General features: G+C 32.8%; 2 protein-coding genes across 2 annotated transcripts; one reads left to right on the plus strand and one right to left on the minus strand.

Moving 5' to 3' along the window:
• The first annotated feature begins 1032 nt into the window (after positions 1–1032).
• Positions 1033–14929, plus strand: LOC105154191 (uncharacterized). The gene is made up of 12 exons (XM_011069550.2): positions 1033–1652; positions 3692–3874; positions 5004–5254; positions 5789–5960; positions 6087–6268; positions 7926–8165; positions 9184–9286; positions 10249–10320; positions 10732–10826; positions 11329–11488; positions 11564–12495; positions 14601–14929. Exons 1-11 carry the CDS (start codon positions 1559–1561, stop codon positions 12469–12471), a joined length of 2460 nt encoding a protein of 819 aa, XP_011067852.2. The 5' UTR covers positions 1033–1558; the 3' UTR covers positions 12472–12495; positions 14601–14929.
• Positions 14930–14932: 3 nt separating this feature from the next.
• LOC105154190 (lipase 3) lies at positions 14933–21717 on the minus strand. Its single transcript, XM_087408208.1, has 8 exons — positions 21601–21717; positions 19838–20033; positions 19622–19736; positions 17540–17783; positions 16736–16894; positions 16569–16656; positions 15369–15511; positions 14933–15247 (listed from the first exon to the last, which is right to left on the minus strand). Exons 1-8 carry the CDS (start codon positions 21715–21717, stop codon positions 15095–15097), a joined length of 1215 nt encoding a protein of 404 aa, XP_087264334.1. The 3' UTR covers positions 14933–15094.
• Positions 21718–23389: the final 1672 nt, after the last annotated feature.

The following is a 23389-nucleotide window of genomic DNA, read 5'->3' on the forward strand; positions in this document are numbered from 1 at the left end:
ATCGACAATTAATACAAATTTATTATTATTAACATAAATATTTGGCTCATACATTATTAAATTCATGATTTTTTATTACATAAATATTCCATAAATAAATATGCATATAATATACTTGTAAAGCTATAATATTCTATATATTGCAGAAAAATTACAATTTTTTCTCTGCAATTATTATTTCTGTTGATAATCAAACTTTGACGATAATACTAAAATCACAATTTTAAAGAAAAATCGAGTATTATTGAGTTATACATGCATAATTACGTCTACTAAACTAATAAATCATGAAATTACTACAATATTATCAGTTTTTAATCACTTTAATATCACAAAGACGCAAATTCCCGTAAAGATGTCGGTCTTTAAAGGGTCGTCTACATAAATGCAGAACGCAATTTGCAAACGCATTTGCGACAGCCAATCAGAAGGGCCAATAATACTAATAACAGCTTTTGATTGGTTGTCGCAAATGCGTCTGCAATGTCTTTGATAGTATCTCCTAGGGATCGATTCTGTATCTGAAATGAGGTAAAAATTATAAAAATGAATGCGAATTTACTAGAATATTGATTATTTCATTGCTCAACACCTAGTAAATTTACTCGCTTTTGTAATTTTCATCTTGTTTGAAGAAACAGAATCGACCCCCTGGTTTCCATTGAGGGTTTAAATCGGAAATATCAGAATGTAAGAACCAACCAACTACAGTCGAGTATTCCTCTGTTACAGTCGAACGACAGGAAAATGCTTGACTGTAGTTGGTTGGTTCTTACATTGGCTGCGTTCAGCGGACTCAACAGTTGAGTGAGCGCTCGTTGCTATTGATATATTCTTCCAGATCTAAAATGCTGATTGGATGATTTAAAAGAATGCATCAATAACAGCGAGCGCTCACTCAACTGTTGAGTCCGCTAAACGCAGCCATTCTGATCCGGATTAAACTCTCGGTGGAAACTAGGCCAATGTGCAGTGTGCAGGAGCCATTATTTTAAAATGCTGTATTGGCACTGCATGATGCGGCGAGACGTCCACCTCTCTGATGGAGTGTCTGTGTCTACGGCTATGGCTACGTCGTAGACATTGTCTATCGTCTAAATCCCGGGCGGGATCGCATTTCGTCAAAGTCGAGATCCTGGGGAGTGGGACGTCTCATCGTCGTATCGTACGACATATGTCGTCGCTTGTACTAAGTCAAGCTGATCAGGCACAGACGCATCCAAAATTCTGAATAGTAACGGTTATAATTTTTCGGGCATATGATACAACTGTAGAAAAGTATTATCACCGCGCAGTAGAAACGCACCAAGATCAACCAAGACGCACGTTTGGATATTGAAATTCCATCGAGCATCATCGCCGGGAAGAGGGAAAGCGAGAGACCAAAAAAGAAAAGTTCGCGAGGACGCCGTTCTCGCAGCGCTTCCATGTCTTTCCGAAGTCACTTCCGATCCCAGTGAAGTGGCGCCAAGGACTATGTTCTGTGATAAACTGTGGTAGGTTAGGCACAAATTGGCTCGAGATATCTAGTCGAGATTTTGACTGTGCACTTTCGCAAATGAAGATGAGCGGGGATATGTTCGAGGGGAAGGATTATCCGACTCAGTGGGCGCTCAATCCTTCCGCTTATCAAAACATGAGTAACGATCAAGGTGAGCCGTCGCCCAGGGTGGCAAATTTTCAGCCTTATATATATGTACTGATTCTGCTCTTCTGGTGTTACAAAGGCATAGAAATGTGTATGCAGGATGATGTTTGATGTATGAAATATTTCCTTGTAATTATCTAATTTTCAGCCTTCAATAATTCTATATCAGTTCTGTATCAATTTTGTTACAATAACAATAATTATATTAGGACTCTCGAATTTTAAACAATACAAAAAGATAAATATAGTAGGCTAATGAGAGTTAGCAACAATAAACGGTGCAATTATTTAGTGAACATCAATAATCAGATATTGGATGGTCTTCTTTATTTTGAACGTTTCGACTCTCTTTGGAGTCCTCCTCAGCAAGAATGATACAAGTATAATTAGCTTACATGTCCATAATATTTAAGTCACTCGCAAATTGACAAAGATACATTTTTGTTAACTCTTTAAGGCTCGATTGCACCAAGATACTTTGACTTTAAGCAAAAGCTAAAACTCATTTTTTCTCTTTAAAGATGATAGAGAGGAAGAGATAGAAAGTTTTCAGCCTCGCTTAAAATTAAAGTAACGTTCGTGCAATTGGACCTAAAACTTTTAAAATGTATCTGTCTCTTAAAGATTGAAAATTTAGCACTTTTTCATATATTATTGCTAATATAGTACAGAATACATATAGTATACATAACGGGAATTATAGATTTTCAATAGTGGTCGTCAACTTGGCAGTGATATAGGAATATGGCATTTCAAGACTGGCTCTAAAGAATTTAGAAAGATAAATATATTAACTAAATGTTACAACATTTCATGTGCTATGCTATTATGTAAAAGTGGGATATAAACATGAACAACATATAGTAGTTTGATAAAAATAAATTCATAATGTAATACGTTCGAACGATGTCAACATTAGATGTTTTACACATTTGTATTATGGATTTATTGATTAATAATTTTATATATAACATCTTTGAATATATTATCGTAGAGTATAACAAACTAAAATCATTATTATTAATGTATGAATTTATTAAACAATAAAAAAAAGGGCTAAAAATTATTTTATAAAATTAAATATCATTAATATAAAAGTTTGAACATAAGTAAAAGAAACAATATCCTTTAGTTAAGATTTAATACAATGTGCTAGCAATAAACAAATAAACGTTTCGATCGCGATCGGATCATTATCAATCTTAAAAACATATAATATTACAAACGGTAAAAACAAAACATAATATAAATTTATACTTCGCTCTCTCTAATAAACGCTGGTAATATAAAAACGATTATCATCCTGTTCATAGTTATAATGTATAGCTTAGAAAAAGTCATCGCATGACAATAGTTAATTGCTATAATAGTTAATCATTGAATTGCTTGAATAATGTCATTTGATATAATGTAAATAGAAAATATAACGCATAAAGATGAATTTAGTCCTGTAGATAAAATATAATATACAAGAATTATGTCAGCACAAGATTATTGTTATAGTAAAAGAAAGAAATTGAATATAGCAAATCAAACAATATATAATAATATATATATTGAGATGATACATGCAAAAATTAATAAAAGTCAAATTTGTAAAATGTATATCGATATATGAGTTTATAATTTAGTAACAGCTAAAATTAATACGAATAAATATCTTTGATTTAAAAAACCAAAATTTCTTTAGTCAACAATTAAAAGTGTTTCTGGCGTAGAAAGTCGGATAAAATTAGAGACAATACGATAAGAAGTAAAACAATGTATTGTTTCTTCAGTATTATGAGATATTATGAAATAAAAAATTGACATTTAGAGAAGGAAGGAAAAGATTATGTTGGAAAGTAGTGGGAAGTAGAAACTAAGAGGAGATAGATGTGTAGATGAAAGAGTGGAAGGAATGAATATACATAAAGAAAAGGAGGAATTATGAGGGAGAGAGGGATTGGATAATCTGTAGACAGGATTTAGGCAAAGATTCTGTATCATTTTGTTTATGGAGAATAAGTAAACGTATGAATTTATTGTTATTATCTGGAATAGTGGATTGGGCTGCTCTGGCGCAGCAATGGATAAAGATGAAGGAAACTGTCGTGCCACCAGCTCCACCACCACCCAGCATAAATCCTGTATGTGCGAATGATAGTGGAGAGGCACCAATGGACATGGATACTAAGGACGATGATGTGCCTCCAGCACCACCTGCACCGACCATCAGTGGATCCGGTGAAAAAAATATCTGATTTGGATGATTTAACTTCTGTTCAAAATTTTCATAATGACAATGAAACTATGTATTGTCACTACTAGGGACAACTGGACACCTATCATGGAACAAGTCAGAATGGATTCCGATCGGAATTGTTTAATTAGCTCCTAAATTTTTATTGTGTTTTCTAAAAAAAAATGGAATAACTCTGATCGGAATCCATTCTAAACATTTCCATCCTAAATGCCTTGATTCAATTCTTCTTGAAATATATTGTTAAGTATCAAACTCTGAGATACATGTATTTTTTTTGAAAACTCTAAATACACAATTATAAAGTATATTAAAAAATTATACAAGTTTTGTTTAAAACATATTTTTATTTAGTTATTTTGTTGATAATAATTGAAATTAGATATAAGCGTTAGTTTTGAGAAATTGTTTCAGCTTTTAAATCACAAATTGAGTCGATATATTAAAAAAATGTCCTTTAGGTTTTTGTGTTGAACAACATATTTCAAGGATAATCAATTCTGACAGATCGATTTAGATTTCAGATAGTTGTGACAGGCCAGTATTAGTTTCGATTAGGTCTCTTCTTACAAGTACCCTTCTATATATGCACACATACACGCACACACACACCTTCCATAATTTTCGCAACGATGCTATACTTGCAAAATAAGTTTTTGGTTTTGATTGGAGCTATTGCTTGATGAAAATCCTTTGATGAAAATCCTCGACCATTTCTGACTTCATACACTACTCATGTATACTTGAGATTTGAAAAGAATATTATTATCGCCAAAACTATGGGTTTGCAAATTCCGTAACATTTCTGAAAGCTTATTTTCTTCTTTAATCAAAAATTTGAGGATACAATGCTGCTTGAACTCTTATACTAACTCTATTCATATTTGTCATCATTATTTTACAATTTTGTGTGCCTCTGATTGCTCTCATTTTATAGCAGAGAGAACTTACTTATTGTTATGAAATATATGGCATATTTTATTGTTTCTCGAAGAAATTGAAAATCTTGGACAGAAATTGAATCATCCATGTTAACATTAATAATGAATGGTTACTATTGAAATTAGTAACAAGAGAGATTTTCTTATTGCGATATAATATTGACGGGAATAGAAGCCTGGACTCAGTGGAACCAATGGGGTCACTGGAACGCCTCAACATCTGGAACCGGGAATTGGGAATGGAGTGGCGTTCCTCCCCCGGGTGTTACCGTAGATCCCGATGGCAAACCAATTGGACTTCCAGCTGTACCGGTTATTCCACCTGCACCAACGATATCTACCACTACTGATTTCAACACACCTCCCCCTGCGCCGTCGCTGTACTCGTATAATTCGGTGCCACCTGGACAACCATATAATCAGGTAAAGAAATGAAGGAAAGTAAAATCTCTGTTCTAGAATGGCATAGAATAGTTTAAGTTGAAAGAGGAGAGCAGGTTTTCAAGTGATCCATTCTCAAACTAAGTACTTTCTTATTTTATATCTAGTTGAAATTGAGAAAAACGATGACTAAGAACGATGAGAAATTAAAAATGGTAAAATTATAAGTATTAGCAATAAATAATTTATTCTCTAATTTAGAAAGGCAAATGGACATTTTAATTTAATCCTTATCAGCAAGATAAATCATCAAAATAATAATAAAAGTATTGACATTGTAAAGTTAAATTGAGTAATATAAAAAAAATTATTAAAAATTGTAATCTGAAAGAGAGAGAGGCGGGTACTATTATTCACAAACTTCAATTACATAATTCTTTAATCAATTTCTTATAAAGTCAAGATATACATGACATAAGGATCGAGATCGAACTCGGAATTTACCGACTGTGAACCAACTGCTTTTGTATGCATGCCACATGTTGCATTAAGTTCCTTAATAAATGTGTTTATCAGGTTTCTAACTATTGGTCTGGTGAGCCACCTAATGCAATATCACCACAGCCGCTTCCTTTTATGAAGGGCATGAGGCATACAAGTAGAGGACCTCACATGAGAGCGATGGATTCTATTCGTGGTCGAGATGACAGAGAAAAGACACCGGAGGAAGATACTACTACAACTATAGGTAAAAATTATAACGGATAATAATAATAGCTGGTAATCGTTGAAACTGATTCAGCTGATTGGCAATTATGAAATTCCAACACAGCGTCAGTTATACATTTTTGTTAATCTGTTTTGCGGCGTGTAGACGCCGCAAAACGAAGACAGTTGCCGGCATGGATCCGCGAAGGTCTGGAAAAAATGGAAAAGGAGAAACAGAAAGCCATGGAGAAAGAAAGGCTAGAGATACTGAGAAAGCAGGAATTGGAAGCTCGCAAGCAAGCAGAGGATGAGGCGCGTGCAGTGCTCAATCCGAGCAAGAGTAAATTTGTAAGCGATAAAACTCTTGTTCATTCAATTATTATCTCAGATAATGACATCAGAAACAAGAAAACAATAAAATTTTCAAATTATATTTAAACAAAAATATTTTTAAATAAAATATTTACAATTTATAGAATAGATTTGTAAAATATATAGCGAAAATTATCTTTTTATTTTGGGAAAAAATTAAATAATCATATTTGTTTTTATATTACAAAACAAAGAGTAACTCCCGAGAATGTCGAATAAGATAAAAATAAATCGGGCCAATGAGAGTTTTTGCGCGGTAATTAGTACGAAGACGATTATGAAAATTTTCAATTTACGAACTTTTAATCAATATAACGCGAATAATAATAATTAGACATTTCGGCTTTATTTCAAGTAATCTTCAGTGTGTTGAGCTTAAAAATTAATTCCTATTTTACAGCCAAACCGGAAGAGTGACGATTCATTTTCATTGCATTGACACATAATTGATAAACATACAAAAAGAAGAGCACAAAAAAATAACACAAGACATTGTTTGTGATATTTAATATGTTATTACATTAATAAAACATTTTTTAGATGTTTCGGCCACAATATAGCCATCTTCAGTAAATTCGCAAATATTCTTAAAACGTAGAATTACATCTGACATTATATAATAGAATATATCTGACATTAAATTCAGCTGTCGTGTAATATAACTATGTATAAATATGTTCTTTCATCTTGTGAAGATTCTAATTTCCAGATTCTAATTTAAAAAATTAACCTATCATTAATATCTTCTAGTCGATTGTATGAGAATTGAATCGTTATCTGTTTTACAGAAAAAATTATGAATCTTAAGCACTTCCTTTACGCAGATGGAAATTTGTCCTGTATTATTATTTGTGTATTATTATTTATCAATAAGTAAAGTGACACGGAAGATTTATCCGATGTTTATCTGCCTTTTCTAAAGAAAGATCTCTCTCACACTTAATAAATAATTCTAGAACAATCTAACTTTTGACATATATAAATAGTAGTAACATATATGATATGACAAATAATAATACACAATGTCACGACGAATTTCCATCTGCGTAAAGGAAGTACTCATCATTTTTTCTGTAAAACAAGTAACGATTCAATTCTCAATCGACTAGAAGATATTAATGATAGGTTAATTTTTTAAATTAGAATCTGGAAATTCTTGTTCTACATAATTTGCAATATGACAATTGGCGCTGCAACATTGTTGTACGATGCACCTTTACAAGATGAAAGAACGTTTATACATAATTATATTACATGACGGCTGAATTTAATGTCAAATATATGTAATTCTGCGTTTTAAGAATATTTGTGAATTTACTGAAGATGGTCAGATTGTGGCCGAAACGTCTAAAAAAATGTTTTATTAATGTAGTGACATATTAAATATCACAAACAATATCTTGTGCTGTAGTTTTATGCTCTTCTTTTCGTATATTTTGATTTATAAACCACGTTCGTTTTAATTATAATTAATAGGGTCAAGTGGTAAAAAATGACATGAAAATTCCACATAATCATATTTGTTCAAACTTTAAAAATCAAATCCGCTGAATTTTCATATTGTACCGATATTATCCATAACTTCGCGAATTTTAAAACATGAAATTATCCATTGTCACACTTGCTCCTACAGGATTCGGATTCGGAAAAGGAAATTGAGCAGGATTTCGATACGAGTAATACACGCGGACAACAATCTGTGGAAAAGAGCTACGATCGCACCCCGGATATCATTGTTCGGCCACGAAAATCACGATTCAGGGACGCTGATTCACCCGAGTCTCATACGGGACCCGATGAGAGTCCGACTGCTGCGGTTAGTATGGTTCCGATTGTGCAGAAACGGTCTCGAGAAGAAATTTTACAGGATGTGGTAAGTATAAAGATGAAAATGACTAAACAAAAACTAGAAATTAGGAATAAAGAACTTGGTAAAAAATAGTTTTTTTTATTTCGGCCCTCAAAAAGTTTTTTACTCGGATATATTCTTTTAGAGCATTTGATTTTGTACTATTGTTCTGGAATCCAATTTTTGCATTCATCTAAAAGATTTCCCTATAAAATTATAACATTCAAAATGTAGTACAACGGCTAAGCGGCGGCCATAGATATATACTATCGTTTATAACACTGGAAAATATTTATGAATCTTGCTATTTTTAACGAGCAAATGTTAATATTATATTATTAACATTTTATAACAATATAATTTCTTTACTCCTTACATGTTCTTTGCATTAACGGCTCTTAATTTTCAATCTATAGTCTAAAAGGGCAAGATTTAGGTTTTCGTTTCATCCCAATTAGAAGCAGCGCCAAGTGTTTACTTATTTAATTTTTTGTAGCAAATACTTGAATAAACAAGGTAACGTAATTTTGTACTAACGTTTTGAATATTTTAAAGGAGAATTAAACAACTACTATTTACAATTAGGTTGGAAGAGAAAATGTCTTTAAATTATCATATAAAAATTTTATATAAAAAGAATTAAAGCCATTTGGATCGGAATAGGAAGATCCTTTAATAGGAATACAAAAATATGTCCTTAGGTTTCATTGTATTAAAGATTAAAGATAGTACCACGTGGGTTATATTTTTTATTGAATTTAGCATGGATGGTTTGGGATTTAACTTGGAGTCAATATACTATTTTTACTAAGTGATATATCATATATTTTTTCTCAATGAAAGTTTTTTATTCCAACCTCGCAAAAAAATAATAGTAACTTCAACTTAAAAAATTATTACATAGAAATAAAAGATACGATATCAACAACTGATATTAAATAAAGATCTAAAATAATGTGAATTAATATCCAATATATATTTAATTAATTATAATGAATTTAATGATATCCGAGTGGATTGCATCATGTCTTCTATTACGCAGATGTTGAAAGTGAGGAGATCATTGACGGAAATACTTCTGGAAGTGACGAACGAAGAAATTGGTGCGGTATGCAGGGAGGTTTGGAGCCGCGCACGTGCCAAAGGTACCCTCCCAGATACACACGATAGAACTAACCAATTGAATTTCCGTGCTTTCGCCCATCGGGGCACAGAATCCGAGTCAATGAGTCTACTCGCGACATCACGCTGCGACGAAGCTGTGCGATTGTGTAATACAAAGTTTGAGAGCATTAAACAGAGATACCTTAACATGTAGACTTAATTATTCGGCAATTTCAGGACATCCTATGTTTTGCGTTTTCAGAGATTTGCGTGTAGCGTAAGACACATTTCTCTTTCTTTCTTTCTCTCTCTCTCTCTCTCTCTCTCTCTCTCTCTCTCTCTCTCTCTCTCTCGCTCGCTTTTAATCACGTAATCGTCCCGTGATTACGTGTCGCAGATTTTTAAGACATTTTTACATTACCGGCATCTTTATGTCCGGTAATGATCTTTTTCGCGATATATCTCTATGATGAAGGTACTCTAAAATATTATATCATAGTGTAAATAGTATTTTAACAATCTGAAATTGTTTTAATAAGGACTAGATAGTATAATTTAATAATATTTAATGTGTGTATAATTAATGAAAAATACTTGTTATATCTGTCATACCCATCTATGCATGGGCATGTTTTATCATTTGATTTGTAAACATTTTAAAGACTTTTATCTGAATTTTTATAAGTATCTCTAACAAACTTCGTTTCATGCATTGCGAACTTTATCCTTCGAAGTTCCGGCAATAAAAGTTACAAGCTGCGTAGCAAACCGCGCGATGTAGATGTCATTTTCCTTTAGGGCATTAGAATATTATAGTTTGACTTATAAGTGTGGAATAATGCTATTAAAGATTTCTTAAGGTACATAAAAGGAAGCGAAGGGATGATTCGCCCCCCTTGCGCGAATGGGCTGATCAGAGCCATTCGGTATTATCGGGGGCGTTATCCGTATGCGGTACTGCACACTTTTAGCGATTGATTACTAAATGCGTGTGTATTGTAAGTCCCTGCAGGAGAGACCCCCGTCGCATCCCTCAACATGGCCCCTCTTGCTCAGATCACTCACGAATCACTCGGTGAGTACGCTTTGACGCTCTATTATAACGCACGGCGATATCTGTAGGGAACGGCCGTGAAACAGTGACGCAGTGACTCGTGAGAAAGGAGAGAAAGAAAAGGGACACTGCGTAATTACGCACAAGTTCAAGTTTAACTTGATGTTAAACTCGGCCGTTCTCTCGTAGAAATTATTTATCGCTGCAACCGAAAGAGAGGTGTTCCCCCTCTCCTCTCTCTCTCTCTCTCTCTCTCTCTCTCGTGCTCTTTCTCAGGACGTTTCTTGATGAGAATAACGGCTGTGAAAATTAGCCAGAGCCGAGCATATATTTTTTACCTTTTTTTTTTATTTGTTTTTCTGTCGCTCCGACATTGAGAGAGTGTCGCGTGCGTACTAAACGGATGTAATTCCTGGCTCTTGTCTGCCGTAGGTCTGAGCATCTATAACGACAGTAACAGCGAATCCGAGGAGGAACAGAGTGAACACGCGCAGATTCAGAATGATGATAGCGATGAAGAGTTGAAGGTAGGAATTTTCTTACACGAGGAAATACTGCGAAATTTTTTATTTGGATCAATTTTTATGGACATGTAAAGTAACTCAATCCATAAATAACAATATGCATGTTATTCGTGCTCTATGACTTTTCAAAAATATGATTTTCAATCTTAAGGAGTAAGATTTTGCTTAATAAGATCTAAATTGTGTTTATTTATTTTTTTCTTTCTGAATATTATATGTTCAAATGTTGCCTTGGATTGAGCTGTATATAATCTCCCGTTTTCTCTTAAAAAAGATCTTTCTAAAAAAATTTTTAATTTTCTGTTTCAAAAGCACTTTTGTTTTTAAAATAAAAAATCTCTAAAGGATGATGTGGTATGAATAACTCCTATAAATCACTTTACATATTTATAAAAGTTAAAAAATTCAAATAGATTTTAGTTTCGCAGTACTGTTAGATTAATTCGTCGCGATTAATTCAACTTGCAAAGGTGACACCGTTTTATTTCACGAGTCAATTTCGTAGGAAACACTGAGACGACGACAGCAGGCATTTCGCAAGACGGAGGAGGAGATCGAGGCACGGCTCGCTGAGGAAGAGGAGGAGGAGGAGCAGCGTAGCGAAGAGCAGTACAGTAATAAGCAACAGGAAAATCATACCGGTAATACTAGCTGCCGAGAGTCAGGTATGTTTCGACAGACAACCCATCCGCATGTGGCTGCTGGGAAATTAAGTGTAACTTCCTGACGTCATACTTTAGTTGATGAAAAAGAAACGGTAGATAATCAGAGAGAAGCGTCCGAGACTTTGTCGAGCGGCGGTCAAAGCCCAACAGCGGCGGTGCCGCAGAACGCGCCGGCGGCCGACGGCCAGCAGGTAGCGAAGCCGAGCAGCATCGTATCGGGATCCGCCGATTCAGAGTCGAGCAGCACCGAGTCCACGAGCAGCTTGTCTGAGTCGAGCCGCGAATCCGCGCCCAAGAAGCATCACGAGAAAGCGCGCAAACAACAGTCGCAGCAGCAACAGCATAAACAGCGTTACAATCGACGGCGGAAGTCTAAGAGCAGGAGCAAGTCACGAAGTGGTAGACGGTCCACCAGATCGTCGCGCTCATCTGAACGTGGCGGCGGTGGCGGCGGCGGTGGCGGCGGCGGCGGTGGCGGTGGTGGCGGCGGGAGCGGGAACGGCGGTGGTGGTAGTGGTGGTGGTAGCCACAAGCGCCGATCGCGTTCGAGATCAGCGAAATCACGGAAGGACTATCGCTCGCGATCCTCCAGCGGTCACAGATCCAGCAGAAAGCGTCGCACGCGGTCGCGCGACAGGAAACGTGTGAGATCACGTTCGCGCAGCTACCGTCGTTCCAGATCGACGTCCACCAACAGAAAGTGGTCTTCGCGGTCGCATTCTCGTAGATGGAAATCGCGTTCACATTCCAGAGAAAGGCGACGAGGTAGTCGGTCGCGCAGCAAGTCGCGCGGAACTAAACGCGGAAGATCGCGCTCGAGAACGCGCAGCCGCTCGCGGGATCACAGACGGTCAAGATCCTACGTTTCTGGGAGGAGCCAACGACGGGGCAGTCGATCCAGATCACGAGACCGAAGTAGAAAGTCACGGTCCAAGTCGAGCTATCGTGATGGTAAGAAGTCATCGCATCGATACAGGAATTGAGGTCAGGATCCGCTCCTAGCCAAGGTTGTATATTTATTCTGTACCTTTTAACAGAACAATATGAGAAAAGCAGTGATATTATATTATTCTTAACAAGAGTCCGCGACTTGTTACATAGACTAATCAAAGATCGTTTCTTAGAGTTTTCTTTTTCTTGCTTTTTTTTGTTACATCTCTCATTCAATTCTCGATTTATTATATAGTGTTTATATATTATCTGATGCAATAATTGAAAAATATATATTATATATAAATGACACTGTTTTAACGCGATGTAGAAATCTGAGATGCTTAACAAGGAATTTTTTTTATTTGCTCTTTGCTACTTGGATATATTAAATATTTTCTTATAACTGGACTGAGTTCTGAATCGTCGTGCAGATGCAGATGTTGTTTCAATCTTGTTTACCGAATAAATAAAGATAAAACAACATCTGGAGCACTCGGATTTTGAATGCAGCCCAGCACATGCACACATGCACATGAGATGTGATTATAGATTGCAATAGACGTTATATATTTTCGTTTTTTCATTATATAGTTTTACATTGATTGAATTGATTGAATTTGTGTTGGAAAAATTGAGCTACATATAAAAAATATAATTTGTCATTATGCAATAAAAAAGCAGTGAAAGTTTTGCTCAATCTTTATTTTGAATCATATAACGATATAAGTATTATATGCAATAAAATTACTTGATAACTTTGTAAATTTTCTATAGATATGATAAAAGTTTTTGTTATTAGATTTAGTTATAATATAAGAAATAAAATGAGGGCACCTATCACGGAACAAGTCGAAATGGATTCCGATCGAAATTCAATTATTCCCTACATTTCTATTGTTTTCTAGGGAAAACGAAATAATTCCGACTTCATTCCGACATGTTCCATCATAAGAATCGAGAATTAAAGTGCTTCAAGATTTATCAAGATTAGACATTCAAAATGAATAATTAATTGTGCATTCCTATCCATTGAATATTTTCAGAATATTCGAGTTTCCTTGAAAAATCTTTTTCTCTCAAGTAGATATTTTATTAATATGAAATTATTTTTTTTTACCATTTAATCTGAATACTTTTAATATCTAGAATTCTTATCTTGTTTCAAAATTACGTATTTATTAATATTACATATCTTTAAGTAAGTCTTGTTAACTAGTCACGCATTTTCTATGCTTAATAATTTCACATAATTCATATATAACAAGATGCAATGTCAAAAAATTTGTATAGTTATTAGGCAATTATTATTTTACTGTCGATGAAAAAATGAAGTATTGGTTCTTTGAGAGAATCTATTAGGATATAAATCTTAGAATGAGATGAGTAAAGTATAACATAATTTAAATGAATATGATTTTTTTATTCAGAACGTTAAAAAAGAATATCCCACACAAAATGTAATTACTGAATAATTATTTGTTGATTAATAAAATGCAGTTATTTCACGCGAAAATATAGCAATTTAAAGCAAGACTATGATTTAATTGTTTAATTATCTTTTTAGACATCGGAATTATGAGACTCGCAATTTGTAAAAATACGCGCATCTTAATGTGAAGACTACTTTTGTATTAATAAATAAATATTATCGATATAGTATTCAGGATTCGTATGAATTCTTATTTACAGGAAGTGATAAATAGGGAATAATAAATTCGTATATTTCGTTATTTTCAAAATAATTTTGTACACAAAAGGAAAATATTGCTGCAATGTATTTTATTCGATTTATTGCTGCAAATAAAAATTTTGATAGAAATTACTTTGCAGTAATGTCTTTCTTTATTTCGTATAAAATTATTCCAAACAAGATCATGCGCGCAAATATCTTTTTATTAATTATATATCAAAATTATCATGTTACATCTATATGTTAATTATGTACATGTATATAAATAAATGTAGCAATTATACAAATGAATTCGATAAACACTTCAATAACGTATAATTTGTATACGAATGGAAATATATTTGAATTTTGATAAGAAAATTGAATGCTTTATGTAGACTTTGTAAAGAGTATTATACATTATTAGGCTGAAGTATAACGAATCAATAATCTTGTAGAATTATACGACGGGATTTCGACACGAGTCCTAGAAATCTTATTTTGTTTCAGCATCTTCTACTGGCTTCTACTGGACTTCAACGTTTTACTATGATTCGGTTCGTCAACATAAACAGCATTGTGGTACAGTTGCAATTTTGAATACGCGTTCTCAATCTTTTATCTCAGATAGTATATTAAAGTCATAATACTAAATAGTAGGTACTGAGTAGGTACTGAGTAATAAATAGTAGGTACTGATAGCTTTATGTTATAGACTCTAATATTACTTGCTCTAATGTACAAAAGTCTATCTTTCTTTCCTAAAAAAAGGAACACGTAATCAAAATTTATACGATTACGAGAAAGACGAACGTGAAATAAAATTAATGCAAAATTAATTGAAGTTTTCGTGTCTTCCCTGAAGCAACTCCTAGTCACGTCAAAATTGCAAAGGATACCAGGCATTTAATCAAATTAATTAGGTATCTAAAATGCATAAATCATAATTAATCCAAATCGTTTGTAAGGATTTGTATTAATTTTTAAGAATTTGCGTTTTACCTTTACGGTATGGAATTCATTCTTTCCATAAGATGATCATAAACGAGCTGTCGTACGTGCAAACCGTATACGAAATCGAAGTGATTCAATCTCCTTAGCGTCACTGTATATTTTTCCAAAATATTCGGCAATTTTCTATTTAATATCTCAACATCCTAAAATATTATAAATGATAAAATGTTATTTGATATTTTATGCAAGATTGAAAAGACAACAGAGTATCTTCCTTTCGTTCATTTGTATACACAACGGCAAATTAGTGATGCATTTAATTACATTTGGAGCAGCCAAAATATCATTCAAGCCGTTATACAAAATTACGGGAGCCGTGATTTTTTCCATGGGATACTCCGGCGGAACGAATCGCTTGTAAAACTTGAGATTTGGTAATGTGCCATAATCGTAAGGCCGAAAATGTCCTGCAAGAGAAGCGACTCGGTTATGAAGGAATATAATTGATGTTAGCACGTAGGAGATAGATAAAATAAAATGTGAACATCTAGGAAATACACATCACTTGTGTTATTATAATATTACTGGCCTATCATTTGTCTTTAATATATATGGTCTGTTTTCTGTTCTTGCACTAAACTGCATTAGAACTCTTGCTTTCGACAAATATCAAACATATCTATTTCACTTTCAGTTCCAAAAGTATTCAACCACCTTTATACCTGGAATAGAATTGTACAATGTTCGAATACATCAGTGCAATGTAATACCAATCTTCTAACAGAATTTTCTAGTTCAATAGAACACTGTTTAAGAGATATTGAAAGAAAACTGCTTTTTATTCTACTTTTCAAATTTTTATTTTACACTTCAATCTTTTCTCTTTCTTATTTTGCTCATAATGATTCGTTGATATTTAAATCAGGTCATTGCGCTGACCAGGAAAAACTGAAATTTTGAACAAAAAATAATTTTGGAAAATAAAGTGAAAGGTAAATTTTTTTTCTTCGACATTACGTATGTAAGCATTTGAAAAATTCTAAAAGAGAATAATATGTGACGAGAATGATTTTGTTGAAGGATTTAAAAACTTGAATAAATCTGAAAATGATAATTTTGTCGAAGTAATTATGTAGGAAATACAAATATGACACGCAATACGTTTTGACATTCTATTATAAGCATACTTGATCAGTTTGAATATCCTACATAATTATTTGAATGATTTAACAAAATTATTTTCAGATCTATATTTAGCTAAATTTTCAAATACTTCAACAAAAATTATTCCTTCCGTGTATAACATTCCATTCATGACTATTCATGCATTGTTATAATTAATTAATTATTCAACAAGGATAGAATCTATATTAAAGGCAAATTATTGGCGACCTCTTATTAATAAAACAAACAATTTTTTCTAAGTGTTTATATTATTTTGTTCTTTCTCTGTATTTAAAAGAAAAAAAATTCGTAATCCCACAAATCCATAATTTAAAAAATCGGACTCTGAAAACCCGATACCTGGATTCTGAATGCCCAATGCATAGTGAACCAATTGCTTGAACGAGCATCCTGCTGGTGCAAATTGCAGATAATCCTCCAAGTGTGCCTGAAAATAATGTCATCTCATATAAGCGAATCGGAGTCACATTTAGCTCAATCAATAGGTTTTTACGGCGATAGCTTACGTAATCCGTCTCTCCGATGCTAAAACCTCCGATCATGGACACTAACAGTTGGCACAATGGTTGAGTGAAAACGTCTTTCTGGCATAAGATGTGCGTTACGAATTTCTCTAATTCCGTATTCGCTAACATTTCAAAATATCCAGTGTACTTGTAAAATCCCTGTCGAATTGAGCGGGTATAATAATCAATACAGAATAGATTTGCGAGAAAAATCTGCTTTTTTTTTTTTAAATAGAATTATCCTTTGGAACTAGTCTAGAGATGTGCAAATCAAGGTTTTTTGGCTCCGAATCGAATCCAATTTTTTTTTTTTCCGAATACGAATCGAACCGATTCGAATCCGGATCGAATCTGAGAATTGATTGCGCATCTTGAAATGAGATAAATATTACAAAAGTGAGCAAATTCACTAGACATTTATAATTTCATGGATCAACACCTAGTGTATGTATATTGAATGAGCTAAAAGTCCAAAATCTTACTTGATTCGTTTCGAATAATTCGCATATCTCTGTAAAGTACTTTGCATGTTTCTTAACGAAAAAAATCCAGCTTGCACGCGCGCGCGTGTGTGTGTGTGTGTGTGTACATAAATATAAGAGAGTAAATATAAAGATTTTATTTTACATAAGCATAATGATATAGTTTTGTTTGTAATGATAAAGTTGCAAATAGATCTAATTATATTCTGTAATTTATAAATTGAAGTTGGAAGAATGACTTCCGTAAGTTATTTATATTTTTTCTTGAAATTTCAGAAAATATTTTAATGGATTACTACCCGAGTAGCTACCTAATACTTACCTTAAAATAATTCGCGAAATAACTCAAAGGTCTCAGCAAACCGCCAATATGTCCGGTGTAAGCCACAGGGGCTAGAGCGGACATAAGTTTGATTTTCTTATTGTATTCTGGCCTGAGGGACGTAAGGACCCAAAATTGCGTTGTTCCTTGAGAAAAGCCTACGTAGAACAGCTGCTTTTGGCCAGTTTGATATAATATATAGTCTATCATAGCCGGCAAATCGTATATACCCATCTCGTGCCAGCTAAATAGAAAACGCGCAGGAGAATTACAATTGATTAATAATTAGAATGTACAATATGCATATAGACATTATAAAATTATATGGGATCATAAATTCTGTTACAAAGAAAAAACATGCATAAAAAAGATTCCATTATTTTGATCAAAATTGACCTATTTTATTCATTGTCCAGAACATTGAATAAAATGATCAATTTTAGCCTATATAAGTAATAGAATCTTTCTTATGTATATTTTTTTTATTATATATTTCACATTCAAAAGATTGCACATGATTACGTAAATTACGTAATTACGTAAATCGATACATATGAAAGGTTTCAGAAATATTTCTGTTGTGATTTCAAATGGTATATTGCAGAATTTTTTTCAGAATTGTTCCTCATAAAATGTAAAATATTAAAATGATTTTGAAATATCTTTCTAGGATTGCGTTTATGTGTTTGCACCTATATAAGGGGATCATGATTCTTTATTATCAAGCGTGTGGTCGAAACGTCTAAATTATTTATAAACGTAATTATATATTAAATATCACAAAGAATATTTTGTGCTGTGGGTTTTATGCTTTTTTTTTTTTGTTAATCCCTATATAACTTTATGGTTACGTTTATGCAAGTTTATCTGGATAGATCCTAAAACTTAAACTCAAAACCCATTTTACAATTTTACTCGGCTCTAAAAAGCCTATTCTACAATGTGTTTTTTGTTTCTTATTTCTTTTTATTATTTTTTATATCTTGTTTTCTTGCTTCTTATCCGGCTTTATATTTTATGTCGACATAAAAATTAACGAACTTCGAAAGAAACAAGAAATACAATTGTTTATAAAACGGTTGCAAAGGAGAAAAAAGCAAAAGGTAAAAAGTAAGAAAACAAAGAGCGCATTGTAGAATAGGCTTAAGAGCACGCGTAGCGATATCATAGGATGAGATCGAATCATGTATCTTTTAAATATTATTAAATTATCACAAGCATCGAATTGTTGTCCTAGTAATCAGAAGTTTTAGGTTCAAACCATGATATAGAGTAATATTTTTTGCAATAAATTCTTCACAGTGTTGATGTATGAGGATCGTTTGAAAAGTTTGGAGTCTCAAAACATGAAGATGGCATTACTTATTAAAACTATTCTGATACTACAATCGTACATGCTTTGAAATATACCTATGAAAATTGTAGCCATTGTGGACGCAGTTGTTATTTGATAGTCATTTGTGCCAGTCGATGTCAGTGTTTTCGTAAAAATGGAAAGAATCGAATATCGTGCCGTGATTAAGTTCTTGCATTTGAAAAACAATACGATGGAGCAGAATCCTCGTAAACAGCGTCCAACTTTCAAAGCATATACGATTAAAGTACCAAAAATGATTTTGACTTTTGATGAGTAATTCCATTTTCATGTTGAGACTCAAAACTTTTCGAACAACCTTCATATATTAGCATCATTGGATTATCCATTTCATTGGTGACATTATTTCAGCTTCAACTTATGATTATGTTTTTCAAGTCGGATGATTATGTGTTTCAAGTCGAACAATAATTAACATGCAGTTTATATAACTAGATGTATTTAAAATCGCTAAAATTGAACTGAAACTTTTTTGAAATTTTATTGAAAATGAATTTTTCAACTAAATATTGCTGAAATTAAACTAGGATTTTTCTAAAATGCTGAAATTTTGCTGAAAAGTGTGATATAATTTCAGCGAAATTTTTCCACCAGGAAAATGTCAGATTTTAACGTTCGAGTTAGGATTTCTTGCATTTTTCTAGTTCGTAAAAAGTGTGGGAGACGGTACCGCATAAATAGGACGGCATTTCGAAGTTTCGCGATACCTGAAATCCCAGAATTTAGCGCTGCTTATGGAAAGATTCGTGTGGTTCTTCGAATTGGTGGTTCCACGGGAGTTACCGAGCCACACATCATAGCCATCGTCAGCCAGGAGATAAGCTAATAGATGATATTATAAAGAGTAATTCTTTAATCAATGTATTAAAATCTATGAACTAAAGAGGAGGGGAAAACACTAAGGAGGAAAACTGATCTGATACCGAGTGATCGATTCGGACCCGTTATCAGCCAATCCATCGAACATCCCAATAATCCGTGCATGATCAATACTACTCGATTATTCTCAATAGTTGTATTCGAGCGATTAGGTATCCGATGAACAGCCAATATGTACCCGTCATCAGTTGTTACATGGTGAAGTTCAAAAGGGTAACCATTCTGTTTTACTTTATTTTCCTAAACAACAAATAATTTGTTGAGGTATAATTGAAAGTTAATTATTTCTAATATTTATTGTATATTAAACAATAATAAGGAACTAAAGGCTTTGATGAAGAAATCAATAAATAAGAACGCCATTAAGAGCCAATACCAGATAGTGATGTGTGTGTGTGTGTGTGTGTGTGTGTGTGTGTGTGTCTAATTTATTCAATATATATAATAATCAATCTTAATACTACATACGTTTCGATCTCCGGTTCAGATCCTCTTTGTGTATATAAACATAATTTAAATTTAAATTTAAATTTTGTGTATATAAACATAATTTAAATTTAACGTATAAGTATACCGATGCTTAATTCTAATTACTGAGATTACATGTAAAGATTGTGTTAACGTTTCGTTAAAAGTAGTATTACTGAGGATCGATACTGACTATGCGTTAAATTTAAATTATATCTAATAATATACTAAAGAGAATCTAAATCGGGGATCGAAACGTATGTATAATATTATGGTTGATTATTATATACAAATATTGAATAAATTAAATACGTCATTATTTGATGTCGGCTATTAAAATGGTATTCTTATCTAAAAATTTGTGTAAATAATAAAGATAATTATATCTTTATTGTTATATTATGTATTATAATAATTTGAGTTCATTTCTACCAACATAGATTGACTTTTAATCTCAGTTTAATTTTTACTTTTCATCTTTTTCGAGTCTTTAAAGTTAGAATAAGATGAAGAACCGAGTTGAACCGAGATTAAAGTTAATTTACATTGGTAAAAATGGCCATAATTAATTAAGTATAATTGTACTTTGAATTATAAATTGATTTATGCTTAGATTATAATCTTTATTTGTATGTATTTGTAAAATCTGTAATAACTAATTCTTATTTCGAAAAATATTATCTTGTATGGAATGCAAGATAATATTTTTGGAAATCTGGATTCGACTCTCCTAGTCAAGGTAATATTTTTCGCAATAAGAATTACTTATTTACAGGTCTTAATATTATTCAACATAATTAAGATCGTTTCGAAGATGCGAATAAACATCAAAAATTTCAATATAACTCGTGATATTATCGCGGTAGTTAAGTAGAGCGTTAAGTTAGCGTTTTCAAGACCGAAAAATCATTTCGCGCGTCATTTCTGGGGACTACATATGTAGTATATAAATTCACACAAGAATTATACAAGCATTTAAGATTCAGCTAGACCGTTTAAGGCTTTGATTTCTATAGTTCGTGTTATCACACATATACAGTCTTATAATATATTATATTGTTATAATATTTAATTCGATAATTAATTGATAATTAACTATTGATTATACTTAAAATTAAAATGACAATTAAAAGTTTGAAATTTTAATATTTAAATTTATTAGTTTATGATTGTAAATAGAGTAGTGATGAAAGTTTTTTTAAGAATTTGTGTGAGTTCTAATGTTATTAAAATTTCCGTTTTAATTTGTAATACGTTTATGATTTCAAACTTGACATAATAAATTCTCATGTTACTTATATACTTTATTATAAAAACAATTCTAGGTCATTTTACTTACGACCAATAGATTGGATTCGGTTCTCGGAGAGAATATTCCGCGGGTGCGAAATAGACCATTTATTTGAACGACGAATCCATAACATAGCAGCGAGACAAAACACCAGTGCGCAATCATTTCTTCGAAAGACAGTCACTTTTATTAAATTGCGATGTATGCAATGTATGCACCTCGGTATAACAATATCTTTTACTTAATCCAACTTCTCGTTACTGGGTTTAAGATTTAAACGAAATAAACACACCATGCACTAATTTTTACAATATTATATCGAGCAGTTAAACGAATTTTCATATTATCGAGACTAAACAATTCATCAAGTTTTTCTTCTAAGAAATGTAAATTTATATAAGAGACGACAAATATCGTATGTATTTAAGAAATTGAAAGTAAAAAGTACGATGCGAGGAGGACGGTCCTTTAAATTAAATGGTTACACGATTTTCTCACGCACCTTTATTTATCCCGGATTTCCCACCCTCTTCGTCCTTCCGAAATGGTAATTATCGGTTTCGAATCATAGCGCGAACTGAGACCAATAAATTTTAGCAAATCTACTTCCATGCACGAATCCCGTGTCTGTTTTTCGTAAATTACAACCCCCCGCCGGCTCGCATTTATCCAGTTTTGTCGCTCACGTATTTCGAGGCCGTAATTGTTTTTATTAATGACACGAATCACCGAAAGCCACGGCGGCGATACCATTATTGGGTAGAGGAGGTGGCGGCCGGAGAACAACGCGCGATTATGGTAGTCGCTGACGTTATTGTATGCATCTTTTTGCGAAAAGGTTCCCGTTTGTCGCGCGTGTGTAATATTTCGCGATATCACCGAATCCTCGACAATTACGTCAGGTACCAATTGATAACATTAAAACGTGATAGTCGTGAAAATGCATCGTGATGATTAGCTACGTCAGAAATTTTTCGGCGCTCGCCGAAATCAAGAATTAGACAATCTTACCGGAAATATTTCTGTACAGTATAATTCGGTACAGTATAATCGCAATTAAAATGGTAAACTCTGTCCTACAACGCCCGCCAAAAGAAATGCCATGATAAAGAAAAAAAGTTCCGGGTTACCTAAATAATTTGTATTCAATCGTTTTATATATATATGACATTGATAATGACCCGATCGGAGTTGCAACGTTTCTTATTTTAATGTAGTCATTTTATTTTTATTTGTATCTTAATCACGTACATTAAATTTGTTTATTTTGGCTCATACCCTTTCTTAATATTCATACTCTTATTTACCTAAATAACTTCTGAATGAAAAATTCGAGATGAAATTTATAGAGATTATAAAATTTATCATTCAATTTCGAAGATACTCACCTTTTTCTCGGGGGACCAGAAAATCTTAAATCTGGGATCATTCGTATCCTCGCAAAACCTTATATCTTTCTCACAGACCGGTCTTGAACTATTTTCGCAATCACAAAATCCCAATAACAAATAAATAAATATGAAAATAGTAAAAAACCAGCTATATTGCCATGCTATATATAGAAGTTAGTGCTGTTAGTCGATAAAATATTTATATACAGAGTATGTTCGGTAAGTTTTGATAAGTGCTCGTGTGTAGATAGAATGGACCAAACTGAATCGAAAAATCCTCTATCACTTTGCAATTTTCGCAATTTTTTTTTTTTTTTAGTCACCTATAATAAGCAGAATATCTAAATTTGACACGTAAAATAACTTTAAGATATCTTTAAAATTCGCTGAAAAATATCTCTAAGATATTTCATAAAAAATTATGAAATCTTAAAGTTGTTTATGAG

The sequence above is a fragment of the Acromyrmex echinatior genome, chromosome 7 (assembly GCF_024713525.1).
Source record: "Acromyrmex echinatior isolate Ae372 chromosome 7, ASM2471352v2, whole genome shotgun sequence".
Lineage (NCBI taxonomy): Eukaryota > Metazoa > Arthropoda > Insecta > Hymenoptera > Formicidae > Acromyrmex > Acromyrmex echinatior.